This window comes from Cheilinus undulatus, linkage group 13 (assembly GCF_018320785.1).
Source record: "Cheilinus undulatus linkage group 13, ASM1832078v1, whole genome shotgun sequence".
In the NCBI taxonomy this organism is placed as follows: domain Eukaryota; kingdom Metazoa; phylum Chordata; class Actinopteri; order Labriformes; family Labridae; genus Cheilinus; species Cheilinus undulatus.
Window position 1 is genome coordinate 14616953 of NC_054877.1, and position 21236 is coordinate 14638188.

Genomic DNA, 21236 nt, shown 5'->3' on the forward strand with positions numbered 1-21236 from the left:
GTCGTTTTCAGGGTCAAAGTAAATCTGTTTAAATTAAATCAGCATAGGAGAGTGGTCCTTTTCTAACGCTTTTTTTACTCAATTGTCATGAAATTGTGTTTATTTTGGGGTTGAGTATTCCAGGTTAAGGAAGAAAAGGATCACCCACATTGTTAGCAACACAAAGTTTAAAAGCCAGCATATGTGATGCTCTTTGGGGTTTATTCTAGGTCGTTTCCACCAAGCGGCCTGGCTCAGTTCAGTGTGGAATGGCACGCATTTTTTGTGTTTCCATAGAGCAAAAGTTGGAAAGGGTTCCAAAAACCCATACCATCCCACTTTTCAGCACCCTTCCGTAGGGGTACCAATCTTACCTGTCTGTCCCAAAAAGGTGGAGCTACACACACAACAATAGGGGTTTGTACTGACGTCACGTCCGCGCGACACAGCTGTTCGGCTTCAGGCTGCAGAACAGTCTCTGAAGTCTCTGTCAGGAGCAGCGAAAACGGGAGAAAAACGGACTAATGTCGGCATTAATCAGGATATTTGGACTAGACAGAGATCCAAACTGTTTCCTAGTCTGAGGATATTGAGATCTGACCACAATCAAGTTTCCTGCCATTTATCTCAACCTGATATTAAGAAGGCACACAGCCTGGTCTATCCACGATGGATGTGAAACGAAATTAACGCTGAAGTTTTGTGAATATGAAGCCTTAGATCACTTTATTCTCTGTGCTCTATCTAGTTATTCATCTACCTCTTGCTTTAGGTAACTTGTGGTTGTTGAACGTGCCCGTTAAACTTCAGGCTACAGCCTATTTTGAAACCAGATCAGATTATTTTTAATGTGGCGAATTCTCACAGTACAGCTCTTAAACTTTTGTATTTTGTCGTATAAACTGTTCTAGACTAGATATATTCACATATTAATGTACCATTACAACTCTAAACATTTCTGTACACGTATTCCATCAGCTGATGATCTGTACTGACAGCGGTTAACATTATTAATATGTAGTTATTTTTTTAAAAAGCACTTTCAGCTGACATAAAGCTGTTGAATGCTAGAAACAAGGCTTTAGTGCCCATGGCATGGGTAACTTGTACATCTGTGTAGGTAACATTAATACTGATGGGTACATTCAGGTTTTGGAGCAACATATGCAAGCGGTGTCTCTGCTTATTTCAGAAATACCAAGCCACATTCTGCTCAAGTTTCAACAGCATGGCTTCACAGTAAAAGAGTGTAGGTACTAGACTGGTCTGCATGGAGTTCAGACCTGCCTCCCACTGAAAATGTGTTTTTTCATCGTATTTTGTTGGCTTGTGAGACCAATCTGAGTTGTTAAAATAAATAAAAATACACTGTGAATTAGGGGTGGGCGATATATCAAGTATACTTGATGTATCGCGGCTTTTGCCACGCACAATGTATAAAATGACTATATCCCAAAGATCGAGTATAAATTATGCAGAAGTTGTGAGCCGTCAGCATGCATTTCTCACTGGAGTTTTGCTTCTCCCATTGTCCCTGAACGCATCTCTCACAGCAGAGAGCCCATCCAGAAAACTCTTCTCCACACATGTGCGTTTTTGTATCAGCGGAGGACAAAGAGGCATGGGGGAAGTAAGGAGGTAAACAGAGCAGCATGGCAAGTTAGCAGTTAGTTATCAGCGGTCTTAGACGGACAACGAGAAACAGCACTGGATCTGTCATCCAGCAGTCGTTCAGCTCTAAAAGGAAGAGGTTGAACTCACGCGGTAATCATTAAAATATGCTGTGAGATGATGCTGAGTTAATGGCGGTAGTACAACACATCGCTAAAGACATGAGCCCAGTGTTGTTGAATTTGCCCAGGCATGAACATTTTTCTGAAAACTCCCTGCCAGAGCCGTACATGTCAGAGAGAAGACAGCCCAGCAGAGGACAAATGTGATCTACACCTCCACAACTACAGAGACTTATCTCAGTCTAACAGCTCAAAACACAGACAACGACAAGTTAAAATGTTCCTGCCTCAAAACGACCTTTTCCCCCGTGATCACACAGGAGAGCTTCTTGAATAAGCTCTAAAGACCCTCTCATGTTATGAACTTGTCAGAAAATGGTCCAGTGTTCATCAGCATAGATAACAAGACTAACGTAATCGAAGCTGTGAGCCTGGATGGTGGACTAGACTGCAGGGTTCTGGCTTGAATGGTGGACTAGACCGCAGGGTTCTGGCTTGAATGTTGGACTGGACCGCAGGGTTTTGGTTTGAATGGTGGACTAGGCCGCAGGGTTTTGGTTTGAATGGTGGACTGGACCGCAGGGTTTTGGTTTGAATGGTGGACTAGGCCGCAGGGTTTTGGTTTGAATGGTGGACTAGACCGCAGGGTTTTGGCTTGAATGGTGGACTAGACCGCAGGGTTTTGGCTTGAATGGTGGACTAGACCGCAGGGTTTTGGCTTGAATGGTGGACTAGACCGCAGGGTTTTGGCTTGAATGGTGGACTAGACTGCAGGGTTTTGGCCATCAGCTGCATGCAGGATTGGTGAGTTTTGTGAAGGTTTGCTTCACCCTTAATGAGGAAAATAATCAATTTATAATCAGCAATGGTAAACATGATACAGAAAACATTTCAGAAATTTCCATACACTGTAAAAGACAGAGTATTTCATGATTCAAGTATTTTAGATTTATTAGTAAAAGTTTGAATGAAGTCCTTTTCAAAATAAAACTGCTAAATTTAACTTTATATTGATTTCTACCCTTTTGGCATACAAATTTATTAAAAACCCAACAGAACAGTCTATTTCAATCACCAAACTAGTGCCATTTGGGGCTGAATTAAACATTATACAGCCACTTGGAGGACATTTCAAAATATCGCGATGTATATCGTGTATCAGGATTTAGCAAAAATATATTGGGATAACCTATATATTTTAGGCCATATCGCCCAGCCCCACAATGAGTAAGTCAGAGAGTTATGATCTCAAACTGATTACCTTGTTGCCATTGAATCTATTAATGTTAAGGCCAGGCATTTTTTTTCTGTTAAGATGGTCACTCTGCCTGGTCAGATGATTATAGAATCATAAATCTGTGCAATGATTTGACTGACAGGCATGTCAGGATACATGGTGCTATCTGACCACTCCTCAAGACTAAAATGTTAGAAGGAAGAGGGGCTGGACTAGACTACAACTGGAAAGATAACTGTAAACAAACATGCTTTATTTACTGTACTATATTTGTTTGTCCATCCAGACATTATAAGGAATGATACACTAGCTTGATGCTACTGCAAACAGTAGTTACTCACCCCCGGTGGTGGATTGTGTCTGCTATTTCTCTCCAACATTTCTCTTTTTTTAGTTTGCTAGTCCCTCAACAAGGCATCATAAAAGCAGGGATGCTGTTGCCAGAGCTCAACAAGCTTTTCCACTGTCTCATAGTTCCATCTCATGGCAACAACTTCATCACTCCTCTTTTACTTTGCTTTATTTACTTTTTTAAATTTAACCACATGAAGACCCATTCTAATTGAGGTCTCTTTTACAAGGAAGGGTGACCTGGCCAAGAGGTCAGCAGCACACATCAAAATTTATACATTATATATATGTGTGACTGCTGTGCATGCAGAGCGCTCTATGCTGTTATTGGTAAATGTCACTGAAGAAATTAAACAATGCTAAACTTTCTGTGGGGAGGTTGTGAGACGTCTCAGACATGTCCTTGATTGTTGTTCAATGAGACACACTACACAATATAAAACAAAAGATTTTTGGGATCGAGGGGTCCTGAACCCCTACAACTATCGGTTCAGGCTACAATCCCATTGAGGCAGTCTTGAGTAATTCTTACTGTAAACTGGCTTTTCAGTAAATCAACCCTCAGTCTCTTTGCCTCAATGAGAGATTTTGGCTTCAGTGTAGTTCTTTTCTAACTTCATTCAGTGTTTCACTTTGGTAATCGCTTAGGCGTGACTTGGTATTCCTCTACAATACCTAAACATGATGGAGCCTTTTATCCCACAGTGACAGATGGTAACACAGAAGTGAGGCCACTAAATATTATATAAATGTTTAAACTTATGACTTCAAGGGTGCCAAAGAAGAAGAGGGAAAGACAGAGAGCATCCGAATAAGGACTTAAAACGAAGAAAGGACGTGATGCCATTCTAATCACACCAAATTACTCCTGATCAATAATACGCTTTGGTTTATCAGTGATACACATACAATTCTATCAGTCTCTCTAGGCAGACTCAACAATGACAGCTGTCTCTTATGAGATCCATGTAGTAACCTATTTAATTTTTGGAGCAAATTTTCTTGTAAAGCACTCCCTGGTGATTTCAGGTTCAGATGGCTGCAAAATTACAAGAAAAAAAAATCCATAATAACAGTAAGTGAAAATGGATTAATTTAAACTTTTTTGGACCATAAATTGATCTGATAACTGACACTGCAGTAGGATCTGAACCATATTTTTTTATAATTTACTGTACCACCACCACAACAAATTCCAGAACATTGAGCCACTGACTTGGCACACAGTCCTGTCACATGTGGGACAAGGGTCATTCTGCAAAAAGTATTTTATTGACTGCAATGTTACTAATGATAGTTACTACAATCATTGTATTAAGTAGGGATGAGGCAATTACATGATGCCATGGTTATCCGTTGTTTAAAATGCCATGCTTAATTAGTCCTAAAGGCCTCTCAACAGTGCAGTATTTCTGTTCTTACTGGCAAATAAGATAGTGGAACATTACTTTTGCCACATACTGCACAGGATAAAAACAATGTAAGACCACCTGTGGTGCTTTAGCTGCCCAGCTGCCTGTTAGCAGCACAACTTCTTAGACTATGCTACATTAGCTTTGCTATGACAGAGGAACCAAGCAGCTAACATTTTTATCCTCCAATGAAATTAATGAAATTAAAGTGTGAGGCCAGTATCATCACAGCAAAGATGACCACGGAGTAATCCAAGACGACGAAACCCCTAACTGCAAAAATGTATCTGTTAAAGTGTGAAACACAGCACTACATGCTGAAGTAAACTCAACTATTAAAAACAGGGGGATATCTTATCAGTGAAGAGTTTCTGAACTAAACATGGAGTAGGTTGGAAGTTAAATATAAAAGTGTTACTTACAATTGGCGATGTTGTGGTTACCCTTTGGCATTATGTACAACATAAACAGTAGTAGAGTATCATGTAGTCACTCAGTAGAAGATTTCTCAGTCTATCTAGAGCTTCAAGATAGTGAATGTTATCTTCGCTTCATCCCGTTTGTGTGAAGTAAACATTTAACACTGAGTGGAACACTAACAGAACATCAGAAACATGTAGACTTCAGCAGGTGTAACTCAGATTTAAAGCACTGTAATTAACATATTAATAGAACTGCATGAGTAATTTTCATATACATTTTAATTTAAACTTTATAAAAATCAACAATAAATGGATTTTCCCAGGCCATATGAAGGATAAGATGAACTCTGAAAATAAATTAACCTATATATTTTTTAAAGTAGGCATGACAGATGCTGACAATAAAACTTTAGTTAATGCCTGCTAAGAAACATTTTCATCTGAGTGGGGTATTTAAGTTAATCCTAGTTTTATATGAATAATAATTAAAGCAGTCACAAAAACTCCAACTAGTTATTGATTTGCACAATGACACCAATTCAAAAGGACAGATTTTTTTTGTCATTTCTTTAGTCAATTATAGTGCTATTTCTGTTTAAAAATGCAGCGATAAAAAAATTCAAAATTCCTCTATGGTTAAAATGATTTTATATTTTAAAATTAAAAATAAAATTGATGCAAAATAAACAGGATTTATGAAACAGATTATTTTTCAGCCTATAATCATGGCAGCAAGATCCACTTAACTTGTGTGTATTTAGTAAAAGCCAGCAAAAACAATTGGTGCTCAAAGGATGATGACTATCTTTTTTGCACTATTTCACCATACTGGCATATCGTTTTCAGGCAGTGATACCAATATCATCAGCAAGAATCCTACAAAAATTGAAGGATTACCGATTGCTGAGGACAATCAAGTGGAGAAATAAATCTCATAACAAAACAGAGTCAAGCTGAGCTTAATTGAGCCTTATTATGCAGTGGAAAAGATGCTACAGGTTTACCGACAAGTACAACATGAAAACATACTTTTGATAATGAAGAGAGGGTGTCTGTAGTGTCTGAACTGTGAGGGCTATCAGTACCAGCATTTTGGTTTTATTGCCATCCCTTTCTAGAGACTACTAAAATAATAATGAATAATGGATGAAGTGCCAACTTTATACATTTAAACACTTACTCTCACATATTCTATTTCACTTTCTATAAGGGGCATCCTGACAGCTGTTGACACCATGTGGCAAGCAAAGCTTCTTCTTGTGTGAGCTCAACTACTACATTTTAAAAACAATTGGAACACACTATTTGTAAAGCACAACTGACTGTTCATCTCCTGGTCACTGAGGGTCAGATTACAACTTTTTACAGTACTGTGACTTGATTTTTAATATCAATTTGTGTTAACTTTAGTACACATACATAAACATAAGTACCATTTATCCATTAGTCCATTTAAAGTAAAGGTGAATAAAATCAAAAGGGTGAAAAGATATAATTTTGGCCTCAAATTATAATCAGAAAGACACTTCATCTCTGTGGGAAAAATCCAGCTAAACAGCTTTCCAAGTGAGTATACCTAAAACCATGTGGGAATATGTGGTGACTAATAAGATAAAACCCAGACTGATGCAACCACTAGATCAGCACACAATGAGCAGAGTGATATTTACAATAGCAAACGGCAAAAACTGTTAAGTTTTCATGACTGCCACATCTCAAAACAGATAATTTTATTTTGGTATTGAGGAGTGTTTTATTCAAACACTTACTGTGGCAGACTATGATTCACAAGCTGATTTATCTAGCTCTTATTTTAATAAAAAGTCTTAGGAAGAATATGAGGTGGATTATATCATTATTGCATTTTGGGTCTAGAAATACTTTTGATGTTAACAAAGCAAGCTTGTTCTTTAGACAATAAGGATCATGTAAGAGTCAGCTATGATAGCATTTTCAAGATACTGATGACAAGAATCTATCTTTTTTTTTCATCAATATTTTTAAAATTGTGCCCTGAAACACAAAGACAGACTGTTCCCTTGTGCCAACAAAAGGGAGATCAGAAATGGGAGAGCACAGATTGGTTATTTTATAAAAGATAACGCATGAAAAATGGTTGCCACTTCCCCTTTTCTCTGACTATACAGGCATGATCTTACCCTCTCAAGCTACCCCTTTCTTTCTCCTAAACAAGGAAAAGCCACAAATATTTTCAGGACTAATGCTGCTCCTCTCAGAACCCAAGGTGAATGGAGGGACTATGCTGTTTTCTATTTAATCATTTTTTTCATAAAAATAATGATGCTCAACATTTTATAATTTCATATAATCAAGTAAATGTTCATGACAAAAAACATCTAAATCCTCTTGTGAACACGGGTACTACCAGTTCTTATCATGCTTATATTTGAACGGGATAAATAAACATTATTTAAGCTCTATAGCCGACGTTTGTACAAAAAAGCACTTTGGATTTATGCATTTTATATTCGAGGTTGACGTTCTGTTGGTTCCGAGCGGTCGTTGCACGGACAGCCATCTAAAAACAGGCAGCTTTTGTATCAGGCAACACACCCCCAAGATGTCACAGCCTTAGGCTGGGAGGCGCAAGCTCCTGGTTATTAAAGCTATGCTAGTTGCTTTCAGAATCGGCAGACATAACAATATTTGCACTAAATTCGATCCCCATCATTGCTACAACTCTACTGGGTGTAAATTAACACTGTTATTGATGAAATAATTGCAGAAAACACCGCCCACTTCATGGAAATGTCGCTCGTGCTTGCTGTGAACGCACAGGCAGCAGTATGCTGCTGAGCGCTAAAATTTCAACTTAGCAACGGTTAGTAAACATAATGAGCCACAGTGTCATTAACGGCTGCCCGAAATTACTTACATGAGTCAATGTGTAATGTGAAGGCACTCTGGGGTAAATACAAATGATATTCAAGTTCATATTTAAATGACAATATTGAACACGAAAGCAGAGCACAGCCCGAGACAAAAGCCCACTGCAGCCCCTTCGCTGCCCTCACAATGTTCCCCCTCCCCAGCGCTTAATCTAGCTAGCTAGCTCGTCTCCAACCCTCAACAGCCTTGCTGGCTGAGGCTAACCCAGCTCACTCTGTTTCGCTCCGACATTTTCCTATCGCGCTTCTATGCTCTCGCTTCAGAAGCAGTGAGATATCAAAAGCAGAAACGTGTAAAATTTCCGTTAGCAAAAAGAAAGTACTCTACGCACGTGGTACACAACTATACCAAACCCACGGAGACACATAACAGCCCATTTTCGCACGCAGTTTACTTTACGTTAGCTCAACATTAGCCTGTTCGCCGTACAACTTAGCCAGATGGCTAACGTTAACTAGGATTTTTAGCCCTCTTAACCGACGTAATGAAACAAACACTAAATTGGGCTTACCTTTACACTGGGTAACACGTTCCCGCCGACTCATTCAGGTTCAGCTATATGTTAATATTGCGCAATATAAACAGTTATTTCCTAAATATTGGACGTTAACCGTAGCCTACGGCTGTGTGACGTTCATCGCTCGTTTTGAAAACATCCCAGCCGTTCGTCGCCCGTCCTCTCGGAGAAAAGCCCAGCAAAACATGCAAGCGTCGTTCTCATTGGTCGACAGGAGTCATGTGACTGCTTGAGCCCCATCGCGCTTATAAGGTCTCCGTCTGCTGGATAGACCGAGATGGGTATGTGTCAAACGGTTTAACTCTTATTCCACCGACGCTGTGAGTAAATCCGGTGCTTTAATGTTTAGCGTATTCTATGTGCTTTCTTATTTTATAAGAATATTGTCGCGTAGTCGATCCGTTCACGGCTTTTTAACGTTTGATTCTGACGGGAAGGACTGGAGAGGGAGAACAGTAATGGGCACTTGACGTCATCTTTTCCGCTGCTGTGTTGCGGTCAGTAGGAACTTTCTCGAAGATCACGGCTGAGGTTAACAGCGGAATGGCGTCTAATTTCTCCCTTGCATGGCTTCATACTTTAACCACAAGCTAATGTATAAGGTGGTTGCGCTAATTTACCCTCTTGAGCCCGCCAAGACATTGTATGGGCCACCGTTTTATTGGTTGCGCAGTGACATTTGCATCGTGGTGATAGCGCGCATGCGTCAATATGCATAATATTGTATGTTGCAGAGCAGGCTTGAAAGTCGCAAGAGGAAGCTGGAGTGGGGGAGGGGCACCGGCTAGACACGAAACGCCACCGGGGCGTGATGGAAATGACAGGAGCAGTTGTAGGAAGGGGGCTATGGCCAGAATATATAATACCCTGACCGGATTACCTCTGGCGGGATTCTAAGTCCATGTATAAATCAAGATATTAATTTGAGATGGCCTTCTCAATCTGCCTTTTCAAAGGTTACTTTAGATACAGGTGATCGAATTCTAGCTCAGCTTTGAGACTAAGCTGAAGCCCTCAAGTTTTATGTATACCTTTGTTTTGGGTATATCTTCATTTGAATCAAGACAAGACTAAGCAGATTTTTTACATCTCAAATTTAGGTCTCTCAAGAGATTTTTTCAGTTAGAAAGTCCTAAAATCACATAGTGCTTGTATGATTCTCAGATATTCAGATCAGGGATTGTCTAAAACATGAGACATTGGTAGTGCTCAAAGATTTACAGAAAGCCACTGTTTATGTGTTCATGTTAATGGGACCAAATGAGTTACCTGTAATATTGCCCCAGATTTTACAAAAGTAGATATAACATTTATGACTTCTGTTTTGGGGTTAATGCATGACCCATAAAAAGATAAACGAAATTGTCTCTAAAAATGTATTTATTGAAATTCTATGTAAAATTAAGCAAAATCTACAAAGCTTGACAAATGTCAGTGACCTATAACAGCTTAGCAGGTAATCTAGCCCTGCTTGATTAAAAATAAAACTCAAAGAATTGGAAATTGCATTTTGCCTGTTTCTTTGGTACCAAAGAAGAAACCAAATCACATACTTTTTTTTTCTAAATCCCACTGGTTGCCAGGTTCCACCAGAGAAATGAGCATCACAATCTAGAACTGAATATTAGATGTTGCTGTCTGATACTACCGATTTTACATAATGCACCTTTAAGTGATAAAATGACACCAACAGCATAGGTACATGAACAGTTTATTTACACAATGTTCAATTAAACATAATATCATCATAACGGACAAAATGTCTACAGGTCCGCTCTCACACCAAAGCCAGGCCCTGTTGGAGGTTCTGTCAGAGAAGTCAATCCACCTGCAGGCTCACATGAGAAACGACCACTCCTGTAGAGCAAGAAAAAAATCAACATGTCATCTGTAATCAACCAGAAGAACAACGCATTTATGTTGGCAACGGTGTTGTGTACCTGGGCCCAGGTGGCGGAACTCTGCCAGCTTTGAGCTCATCAATAATGTCGTCCATGTCCTTAGGTGTGAGATCCTCCTGAAAGTAGATGAGACGAGGATAGATTATGACAGTGAGCTTCTTTAAATTGTTAGTGGTGGAATTAGACATGTACTGATAGATCAGCAGGTTACCAGAAGCTCTCATTTTTTGCCTGCTCAGCCATTAACGTGACCCTCCAAGCTGGCAATAAGTATTGCAAATTTTCTTCCCAACACAGATCAACACATACAAGCCATTACATGCTCTTCACACAGCCACACAAACACCACAGTCACACACACACACAAGCTCAAATGTCTGCAGTGTAGCTCTGTATCTCTGAAATATTATTTATTCAACATCCCCTTAATATTCTTTGGTTGCTGTGGGACACTTAAATGACAAAACCTCTGCATGTGAGCATGTCATTAAAAAATCTGACCTGCTGTGAGACATATCAATTGGCAGGCAAGATTATAGATATAGATAAATGCTAACTAATGGATATAAAGCATGATAAAAAAACTCTTTGTAACCACAAATAATGATCACTGGTGGAGTGAAAGCAGTCAGATAATAAGCTTTAAGTAACAACCTAATTGAACAGTGGCTGATTATACTTTTTGTTGCATAATTCCATTAAGAGTCAGAGGGAATAGAGCTGAAGAAACTATGAATGAAGAAAGCGTTAGTAACAGCTGTTTAAAACATTTTAAAATCTGAAATTAGTACTGGAAATGAAGTTCATGTGCTATACTGATAAAATATCTACTACATTTCTAGATTTGACTTTGCAAATATTTCTTTAAAAATCTACCATTAGTTAAGGCATAAAGTAAAAAGGCGCACAGGAAATAAAAGGTTTTACACATTCAAATGTTTTTGAAGAGCTTTGTCAGTTGCAAAAAATTGACTGTTAAAAATAAAGGAAAAGTAATTTGTTGCCCTGAATTGTAATATTTTAAAGATAGGAATGTGATATCAACAAATTGGCTCAGGACAGGAAGTTTGAATTACAACAACAATGCCAACAAAAATGGAATCATGCATCTTTAAGTGTGCTGTTATACTCTGAGGGCTAAGCAGTAATTCAAACAAAATGAAACCTACATATCCCTACTGATTCTAACCTAACATAAAGGAAGGTTAAAAGAAGAATGGGACCCTTTGTTTGCAATGAGTGTAATATAATGCACTCATGCGTCATTGAAAGTAGCCTGTATTGAAAATAGTGAATTTAGTATAATAGCTTACAAGCAATTTCAAGTTAAGCACATACTGCTCTAAGTAAAACAAATCAGACTGTCAAGATAATCACCAGCTTCAATTTTTAAAGCATTAGTGTTGTCACAGATGAAAAGATAAACAGCATATTTTGCCAAGCTTTTCACAACCTTAAAATCTTATCTGATCAATCAACATACTACCCTTTTAACTTGTGCTGACAAAATCTGTTACAGTTTCAGTTTAAATGTACTTCCTTTTAACAGTTCTGTGCTTTATCCATTCCTCCTGATTTCTAGGTTTATAAGCCCTAAACAATTCAGCACATGGTACAGTTTACAAACTAACCACAAAGACTACATGCTAAGTGCTTAACCACATAAAAACCCTATCCAATTGTACCCTATTTGTGCTGTTAACACATCGTTCCTTTGTGCATTTAATGCTCACACTTCTGTAATTTCAGGTCTGATAGGACATTCCTATCTTCTTAATTAAATTTTCATTTCCTGGGTCATTCACTTGTGCTCCAACGGCAATGACCAAATCTGTGCAAAGTTAGCAGCTGTTAATGCTTAACCCTGAATTTAAAAAGCAAGATTCTGGTGCAACCAATTTACCAGTAAAAAATGCAAGGACACACACAAGAATTACCCCATTACCAAAAGTGTAGCTGATGCCATCATCCACTCCATAGGACCTGATACTTTTGAATTTGCTCCCATTCATTGTGCATTTCAAGCAACCTCTATACTGCTCAAAACATGATAGGATACATTAGCTGCGTTTACATGGACACTTCTAATCGGTGAAACCCTCAACCTGATTAGAAATGCTGCTTGTAAACACCTAAATCAACCCGATCAAGCCCCATCCGATTAAAAATCTAATCGGTTGCAGAGGGGTGGTCTACACCTTTTCACGACCCGATCAGAGGGAAAATTCTTCCATGTAAACATCTTCACCCGATTGATCTGACATGTTCTTTCTGCGCATGCTCTTCGTCTTGACGTAACTGTGTGGTGACGTATTGTCGGGAGCCGTTCTCGCCACGCAGTTACGTCACCACTCAGTTACGTAAACCATAAATCATGTGACACACAGGTCACATGACTTATGGTTGCTAGTGGTGACCGTTGACGTGGTGGCTGCTATTCCGATTAAAAATGGGCACATATAAACACCCGATCGGATAGATCACATGTAAATGCTTGACCCAAAACATTTAATCGGGTTGATTTCAATCAGATGGGAATAAAAGTGTCCATGTAAACGTGATTATTGTAAAGCAGACTGGGCTGGGGGCACCACCTTTTTAACAACTTTTCTCCCTCATTAGGTCGTATTTGTAGATGTTTAAAAAAAAAGTTGTAAAGTGACTAACCCTTTTAGAGTGCTAGTTTAATATAAAAGACTCCTCAGTAAGACACAAGTGACCAGTGGTGGTGGACAGCAGAACTTTCAGGCTGTTTAATGAATTACCCCTTTAGGCTGAAAGCTCAACTACTTTCCTGTTAGCTAGCAGTAGTGCTGGGCAATTGAGTTTCAATTTCAATTATGATTTTAACTTTCCATGATTATATAAACAAGCTAATGAATCAATTATGATGTGTAGTGCTTGTTTCGTCATGTGTAGTGAACAGTGCGCCCTTCCCTCCGTTGAAGCACAGTGTGTGCTCTACATTGTTTTACATGAACACTAAGGCATGCATAATTTTGGTGAACAGTGAATTAAACAGTTCAATTTACATGTCATGAGTGTAGTTCACACTGAGGACTTGTCCTTACGTAGGCAGATATTTTCTAGAACTGGAGATTTTTCCTCCTCTTTATTACAAAAATTATCCTATCCACACAAGCAATGTTTTAAAAACATCTTCATTCACATGAAGATGCTTAAACGCACCACTGTAAATAGCACACCATGTCAATATAGACAGTCCTTTACTGTACAGGTGAAGCAGCTCAGTCACAGACAGAAATTATGTCCTTGACATGTAAAAATTTTCATTTAAGTTGTCTCATCAACCTGAACCAGGTCTCGTCCATACTGCTGATGTTGGCAGCAGGGTATGGCTATGTTCACACTGTAGTTAAAAGCGACCTGAATCAGATTTTTTTGCCCACTTGTGACTTGTATCTGATTTTTTTCTGACAGAGTGAACAGTGCAAGTCACAATGAATCTGACCTGTTTTAATCAGATTCAGGCCCCTTTCGTATGTGGTTCTAAATCAGATGCATATCTGATCTTTTGGAAGTTGACTGCAGAGTGAACAGGCAAACAAAAAAATCAGATCTGGGAAAAGATCAGAATTGAGCATTTAGGCCTGCAGTGTGAACGTAGCCTTTGTGTCTTTCTAGTCTTAAATGAAGCAGCAGGGAGCTCCATGGTCCATTTAGGCATCTCTGTGTGCTGAATAAGTTTCATTGTGTGTATCCTGCTTGTCAACATGTCCCTGGCAAGAATGCGAGGTGCAGTAACACTTCGGGTTAGGATTGGGTTGTATTTATACCCTCTCCAAATTTTACAAGGGTATACGGTATTACTGCCAGGTGTTCAAAAATCACATCATACAGGCACTTGTCGGCATGCAAACGCAAGCAGTGGTGTTTCATTGAATCCTTTATGAAAATGCTTAGGGTCTAAAAATAACTTTTATAAGGCGAGGTTTACAAGAGGGCTGAAAGTGATCTATAGTTGAAGAATTGTTCTCGGAATTAATAAGTGAACTAAGCTACATCACACTACCCTCCCTGATTTATTATGAAAAAAGGTCATCAACTTTTATCATATAGAGTCTGGGAATGTGAAGTAATGTTCCATGTGTGCAAATGAATATAGGCTTTAATTGTTATTTATTTCTGTCTTTATTTCTGGTGTCGCTTCTGCAGGACACAGCACATAGGACCATAATAGACTATCATTTCTCATTATTGATCTACACCCAGAAAGAAAGCTTAAAATGTTTTTAAACTCACATTGTCTTGGATCACATTACAGCCAGTGGTCCACATTACAGTTTGACTTTAATAGTTAAGACTAGAGAGGACCATAACCTGATGTCAGACGTGCCATGCCATAGCGCACGATGCATGCACTTGTTCATCGTTTGCCAAATTACCCCATCATCATTAACAGGAGTTCTTTAAACATTTGTTGAGCATCTTCACACACATGCATGGTTCTGTAGGGGAAAATGGACACATACTCTCAAGGTATCTATTATAAAAGTGCGCTAGCTACGCAGCACCATCTTTGGGACGGTAATCAAAGCATTACCATGACTATTTTTAATACCCCAACAAATTATATGGTATTACTGTATTGCCACCTATTCCTACTTCTGGTAAGCATTTCAAATTAAAAGCACAATCCCCTTTTGTTTTAAATGACAAGACTACCTCCACTGTCACATAATGCTTTCATTCTGAATTTGTTGCTGTGGCAGTTATTGCAGTCACTTGCAAAGTTGTATGGATCTTTCTTAAGATCCCTGTTAAACTTTCTTCTTCTTCTTTAAAAAAAAATGCAGTTCATACTTACTTTTTTAATGATCTAAAACTTCAGGTCACAGGTGACATTCCTTTATTAGAAATCTCACCTTCTACCTTTCTCTCTGACTCTTCTATACATGCTTTTTTGCATCTGTATATTTGTACCATTTCTCAAAATGTAAACAAGATTATTTCCTGAGACCTGTATAAAAACTACAACTACCTCTGTTAAGGTATGGCAAACAGCCAGTAAAAGGAAGAAGAATGATTATTATGTCTATCTGATTGACATACATTGATTTTAATTCTGTTACACTCTCTAACCTTTTCTTTATAGAATCTGTCTCTACGAAATCAATAAAATCAAAAAATTTTCATATGTTTGACTTTGCTACACAGCTGTGGCTTTCTGTCAGAGTAACACAATGATCTGCTTAATAATTTAAAGTTGATGCACAGATGTAGATAAAGTAGAATTAGTTAGTAATTTGTTTAATAATTGTTTTCTCACTATTACTTGAAAAAAATCACGATTATGATTTTTGCCATTAACAAGCAGCTCTAGCTAGCCAGTGATAACTCTACATGGCAAAAACAGATGGTATTCAGAGCTACATAGCTGCACGTAGTGGATCTTGCTGAACATTTAAACCTTTTTCACTTTAAGAGATCCCAAAATTCCAACAATATTATTATTCAACAAGTTATGAGTTTTCGCTTTCACCTTACTTTTTTCAAGCTATTTATGACTAAACCCCATCTCACTGGCTTCATAACAAGAAAAAATACAATACTGATAGTAGTAGTTATCCTAAAATAGGGCCGAGAGCTTTAATCTCTGCACAATTTCTTTGCAAAACTCAAACCGAATTAATTTAGTTCTGTTCATTTCAATATATACAGTGAAGTGAAGCACTCACATAATAGTTGTCATTGATCTGGACCATTGGAGCATTGACACAAGCGCCCAGACATTCCACCTCTATTAGCGTGAACATCTTGTCTGGAGTCGTCTCTCCAACCTTGATACCTGTGGAGAAACAAATGAGGAGCTGCTTTATGTTTGACTAATCTCCTCTGACTAGCAGCTGATTATGTTACTAAACCACAATTATTTTTAAAGCTGGCAGTTCCACTTGACATTGCACAGCTGTAACTCTATATGCAAGTATGAACAAAAAGTATAACCTCATTATAAAGTTGATTAGCAGAACAAACAAATGAGTGTGCTTTGTAAAAATGCCACACAGACTGAATTAGGTTAGCAGTCATCTGGCTTGATATCAGTCATTTATGTCTACTTGTTTCCTGCTACAGATCACTGTTGTTTGTATTGTAGAGACAGCTGTGTATTTACATGTTTGTTGTCCAATCTCTGTTTATCCTAAATATAAACAATAAAGAAAGATTGTCCTCATCTTGCGTCTTCATCTCTTCATTGGTGTTCCGCTGTTAAATTAAAATGGCTCTCTTACCCAGTTTGTTTTGGATGGCCTCCAGGATGCTGTCTGAGTTGCAGAGCATGCAGGGTGTTGTTGTGCAGATTTGAATGAAGTATTTTCCCACGGGCTGACGCAGAAACATGGTATAAAATGTTGCTACTTCGTACACTCTCATTGGAGGGATTCCCAGCACCTCTGCGACCTGAAAACAAACGTTAAGAGGTTTCCAATCCAGTCCAATTGGCAGACACCGTACAAGGTTTCACAAAAATGTTGTCTGACTTAAGATGGAAAAATCTAGGTAGTATCAAACATCTGTCCGACTAATTACAGAAGAATGGCTGTACCTTGTTCATGGCAGAAATAGGAAGCCATCCATGTTGCCTCTGGGCTACATCCAACACTGGGATGGTGGCTGCTTGCTTGTGGCCAATTGGGTACATTGAGATGATTGCCTCAATCCTCTTCAAGTGTAAGAAGAAAAAAACATTGACAATAAATAAGGGACTGCTCCATTTAGAGCAAATACATTCATCTATTGTTTAGATGTCAAACTAATTGGAGCTATCAGACAGTGATTGTACATAATTATCCCCACATATATTCATATGTAATGAAACAGAGGCTGGCTTGAAGGGGAGGGGCCCCAAGGCAATTCAGTACAATAATAAGATATAGGCATGCTGCAAATAAACAAATATCAGTATATCATCAGTAAAGACATGTCAGCCTTACCTTTTTGTTCTCCTCAGTGAACTCAAAGGGAGTGTCAGGGTTGTTGTCTGGAGTATCTCTGTGCTAAAACACAGAGACCACAGCATTAAAGGACTATAAATGTGTCATAACAAGCAAATTATCTTTGATTATCTTCAAATCCCATTTATCAGCAGATAGATATTAACTAAAGCCTTCCAAAGACTCACCAAAAAGTTGCTATTAGGGATGCATTTTTATCTAATAGCTACCTCCCTCATTGCAGTAACAGGCACTTGAGCAGTATCCAATAGTTTTCATAAAATATGAAAAACCTTTCATGTAAGCCCTGTAGAGGAAACAGGTGCTGCTACTAGACCACAGAGACAACTCAACAGAAGAGATAACAATTACTTTTGCTTCTGTACATACTGCCCCCTTGTGAGCAACAAACAACCTTTGTGCAATTACAAAAAGAACAACCTCATTGGTGTTGAAGTAAAGATGTCGGAAATAACGCTCCAGATGGAAGAGGAGTGGTTTAGAGACACGTCCAATTATAGACTAAAAACATCTTTACTATCAGGAGACAGTGAAACCATGGCATGTTTCCACTGCACAAGAAAATCACCTGTGGTGCTTTTGAGGAAAGCGTTGTTCCAATAGGTTTTGAAGTAGTCCCTTGGGATACATTAAAGACTTTTGGAAAGCAAATACCTTTGAGATTTATGGAATAATTGTCATGCATATGTTATGGTTAACCCCTTAGATTAAATAACAGTTTCATTGTTAAGCGTATATTAAAAGAACAATGGTGACCTGCAAATAGCATCATACTACTGTGATGCTCAGCTGATTTTAGTGGCAGTAAAAGACTTTTCTTTTTGTACTTTATGTAATAACTTGAAATAGTAAGGGTCCGTGAACATAAATGCAATGCATGCACATGTGCAAAACCTATTGTCAAACTAAATCTCATATGTTTCAATAAAGCACATAAACCAACCCTGAACTGTAAGGTATCAAAAACTAAATAGTAGATCGATGCTTTAATGTAATACCACGGACTAGTTAACACAGTGAAAAACACTGAAAATGTATCTGAATGGTTTGAGCCTTATAAAGACAAATTTGATTTTATATTTTAATGGCCCTTAAGTGTTCATTTCTATTCTAAATGTTAAATCTGTGCAGTTACAGCTTCCCCATACATCAGTAGTCACTCATATGAGAGCTTGACTTAAATCTGCCATAAAGATGAAAAACAGAAGTACCATTCTCCTAACTGACGGAATTTTAGGACCACATACTTAGCTTATTCTGACTGATAGACACATAGACAGTGACAACCAATCCTCATTTTTCATAATTATACCAAAAAGAGCTGATTCACTGTAGTCTAGCACATCTGTTTTAGGCAAAAATACAAAAAAAAAAAAACCCTGCTTCAACACCCAAACCCACTCCATGTCACAGATAGCTACTTCACATTATGTTCCTGTGTACATGATTGCAACTCACCACAAAGATGCCACCGGCTCCTGAACGTGCAGCAGAGCGATGCAGACTCCTGACTTGTCTGGCCTGCAGAAACAAAAGGAACAGAAGACAAGTGAAACACCTGGTTGTGTGATTTTTCGTGGTTATGTTTTACAGTTGAAAACAAACTCTCAAAGGACTGGTAAATGCAAAGGTAAGACAGAAAAACTAAATCTGACAATATTTATTTGATCATACATTTTTTTATTTTAATTTTATTGTGCTATACATAATTTGGGCTTCAACCACAAATAAATTAAATTCATCTAAATTTCAAACTAATAACACAAACAAAATACACAAAAAAGAAAAAGGCATTCTTGTCCATCTTTGCAATTTTTGGCACAAATTGTAATTAATATCTTATTATCATTTAATGAGCACTTCACATGTAACGTAAAGAAAAGGCCACAGCTGAACTTCAAATGCTACTAATAATGTCTTCAATCCCTTTCTAATAGGTACTCCAAATAAATCTAAATACCAATAATTTATATTTTTACATTCAGACCCAATGTTTTGATTTTTATCTTAGACAATATTCCAAGTTGATAAGTGTACATCACTACATTAGGGATAAATGATATTATTGGTGTGATACTGGAATCAGCAAATACTATCTTAAAAATGTATTACGGTATACGTATATATGAACATTTCTGCTGACATTTACAACTGATATATCAGCTGTAAATATAGGCCTATATCTGTTGTATGCATGTACAAGTTAATTATGTTTTATACATCAGCTAAAGTCTTCTATGTTCATCCTCATTCCTTTAATTTCAAAGTATGCATGACTTGGTCATGTCTGATTGTGATTATAGTGACATAGTGACAAGATTGCAATTTGATTGTTATGTGGTTTGTCTGATTTTATTCTTGCATCTAATTTATGTCTATATGTATAATTCATTTTCTTATGTTTTGATCTGAATCACATCAAGTTGTGTTACATACATTTAAGTGTTGGTGTTATAAAACAAAAACCAGTGCTGGATTAAAGTCACTTAAACATAGTTACAACAACAGATTTTATTTAGTGCTGGGCAATAAATTGAGTGTCAATTTCAAATACAGTTCTTGCTTCCCACAATTACACAAACAAGGTAATAATGATTAAACTATTGCTGTGCCACATGCTATAACACTCGTTTTGTCCACAGGTTTTACCATGTGGTCAGTGTTTGGGGTTGTTTGGTGATGTTTTGGCCAATAAGGTAATTTTTTCATTTCTTAATTTTGATGGTAGATCACTGTATAACATCCTTTATTTTCATTCAATTATATTCATTTTTTTATCAAAGTGTTAAGAGTGTTAAAGTAGTGATGACCAATTGAAAGATTTGGAAATGTAATCTATATAATCAATACAAATCAAAACAATCGTGGTTATCATTTTCTCCATACCAGAGGAGCGCCAGTATATGTCTGAGTTAACGGCCTGAGCAATCACAAAAATGCATCCCTTTAATCAGTAACTTCACACTTTCGAGGGGAAACTGGAAATTTCTTCGTTATAAAGCGTTTTCTTAAATGTCAGGCAGCCGGTTATTCAAATACCACTTCTAGCCGTGTTGTACTAAAAAATCAGCGAGTAAACATGACATTCATCAAGCAGGTTACGCATTTAAAACAACTCATTTACAGTCGTTATAAATACATTTTCAGTGGTATTAAGTGGGGAATATCATAGCATTACTCATTCCCATGCGTTATTTTAGGGCCTAGACCGAACTATATTTTTACTGCCTATTTTTCTCAAAGATCACCTTGCAAACGTTTGACAGCAGTAAGCTAAACAAGCTAGCCTGCTAATGTTACCCAACGGTAACTAGCCTAGCGGCCTGCTTGTCCTTGTGAGAAGTCATGGCATCCTGAGTGCAAATAATCGCGTTTGGCATCTAAACATTGACACAGTACCATAGATAATATCACTGTCTTACCGTCTGCGACACTGCAGAGCGAACAACTGAGGACAAAAACATTTTGGGGCTTGAAGTTTTGGTCCCGGTGCCTTAGCAAATGGACGGGACAGAAGCGGCTGACATCAACACAAGCGCTCCTGTTCGATTAAGAGGGTCTGACGTAGGAGGCTGCGTCAGTCAGTCGCGTTGCAAAGTAATCGATCCAAGATTGAGATATAAGCTCAAAAACAAACGGCACCACAAACATTCGGATGTTTCAGAAAAAGCTGCTATGTAGCCTATGTTGGTTTAAATTTGCATGTGTAGCTAAAGTATTTCGATTCATCATCATTACATTTGCAAACAACAGCCCAAAGTTTAGAATAAAATGCAATTTTAACTTTAATATAAGGT

At 38.0% G+C, this 21236-nt stretch overlaps 2 protein-coding genes across 5 annotated transcripts in view; both read right to left on the reverse strand.

Moving 5' to 3' along the window:
- Positions 1 to 8709, reverse strand: part of ankrd12 (ankyrin repeat domain 12) — a 59376-nt gene extending 50667 nt beyond the window's left edge. For all 4 annotated transcript variants that reach the window (XM_041802549.1, XM_041802552.1, XM_041802551.1 and 1 more), the window contains exon 1: positions 8556 to 8709. The gene's annotated coding sequence lies outside the window, so the exon portion shown is untranslated. The remainder of the gene's footprint in view (positions 1 to 8555) is intronic.
- A 1550-nt stretch (positions 8710 to 10259) lies between these two features.
- On the reverse strand, positions 10260 to 21008 carry ndufv2 (NADH:ubiquinone oxidoreductase core subunit V2). Its single transcript, XM_041803184.1, has 8 exons — positions 20862 to 21008; positions 18898 to 18960; positions 17419 to 17481; positions 17031 to 17147; positions 16717 to 16885; positions 16162 to 16271; positions 10502 to 10578; positions 10260 to 10418 (listed from the first exon to the last, which is right to left on the reverse strand). The coding sequence occupies exons 1-8, from the start codon at positions 20901 to 20903 to the stop codon at positions 10325 to 10327; spliced, it is 735 nt and encodes a 244-aa protein (XP_041659118.1). The 5' UTR covers positions 20904 to 21008; the 3' UTR covers positions 10260 to 10324.
- Positions 21009 to 21236: the final 228 nt, after the last annotated feature.

Bases quoted from the DNA above. Each gene is read 5' to 3' on its own strand.
- ndufv2 (XM_041803184.1), bottom strand. From the start codon at position 20,903: ATGTTTTTGTCCTCAGTTGTTCGCTCTGCAGTGTCGCAGACG. The intron at 18,961-20,861 runs GTAAGACAGTGA...TTGTTTCTGCAG, and splicing joins GCTCTGCAGTGTCGCAGACG to GCCAGACAAGTCAGGAGTCT. The intron at 17,482-18,897 runs GTGAGTTGCAAT...TCTGTGTTTTAG, and splicing joins GAGCCGGTGGCATCTTTGTG to CACAGAGATACTCCAGACAA.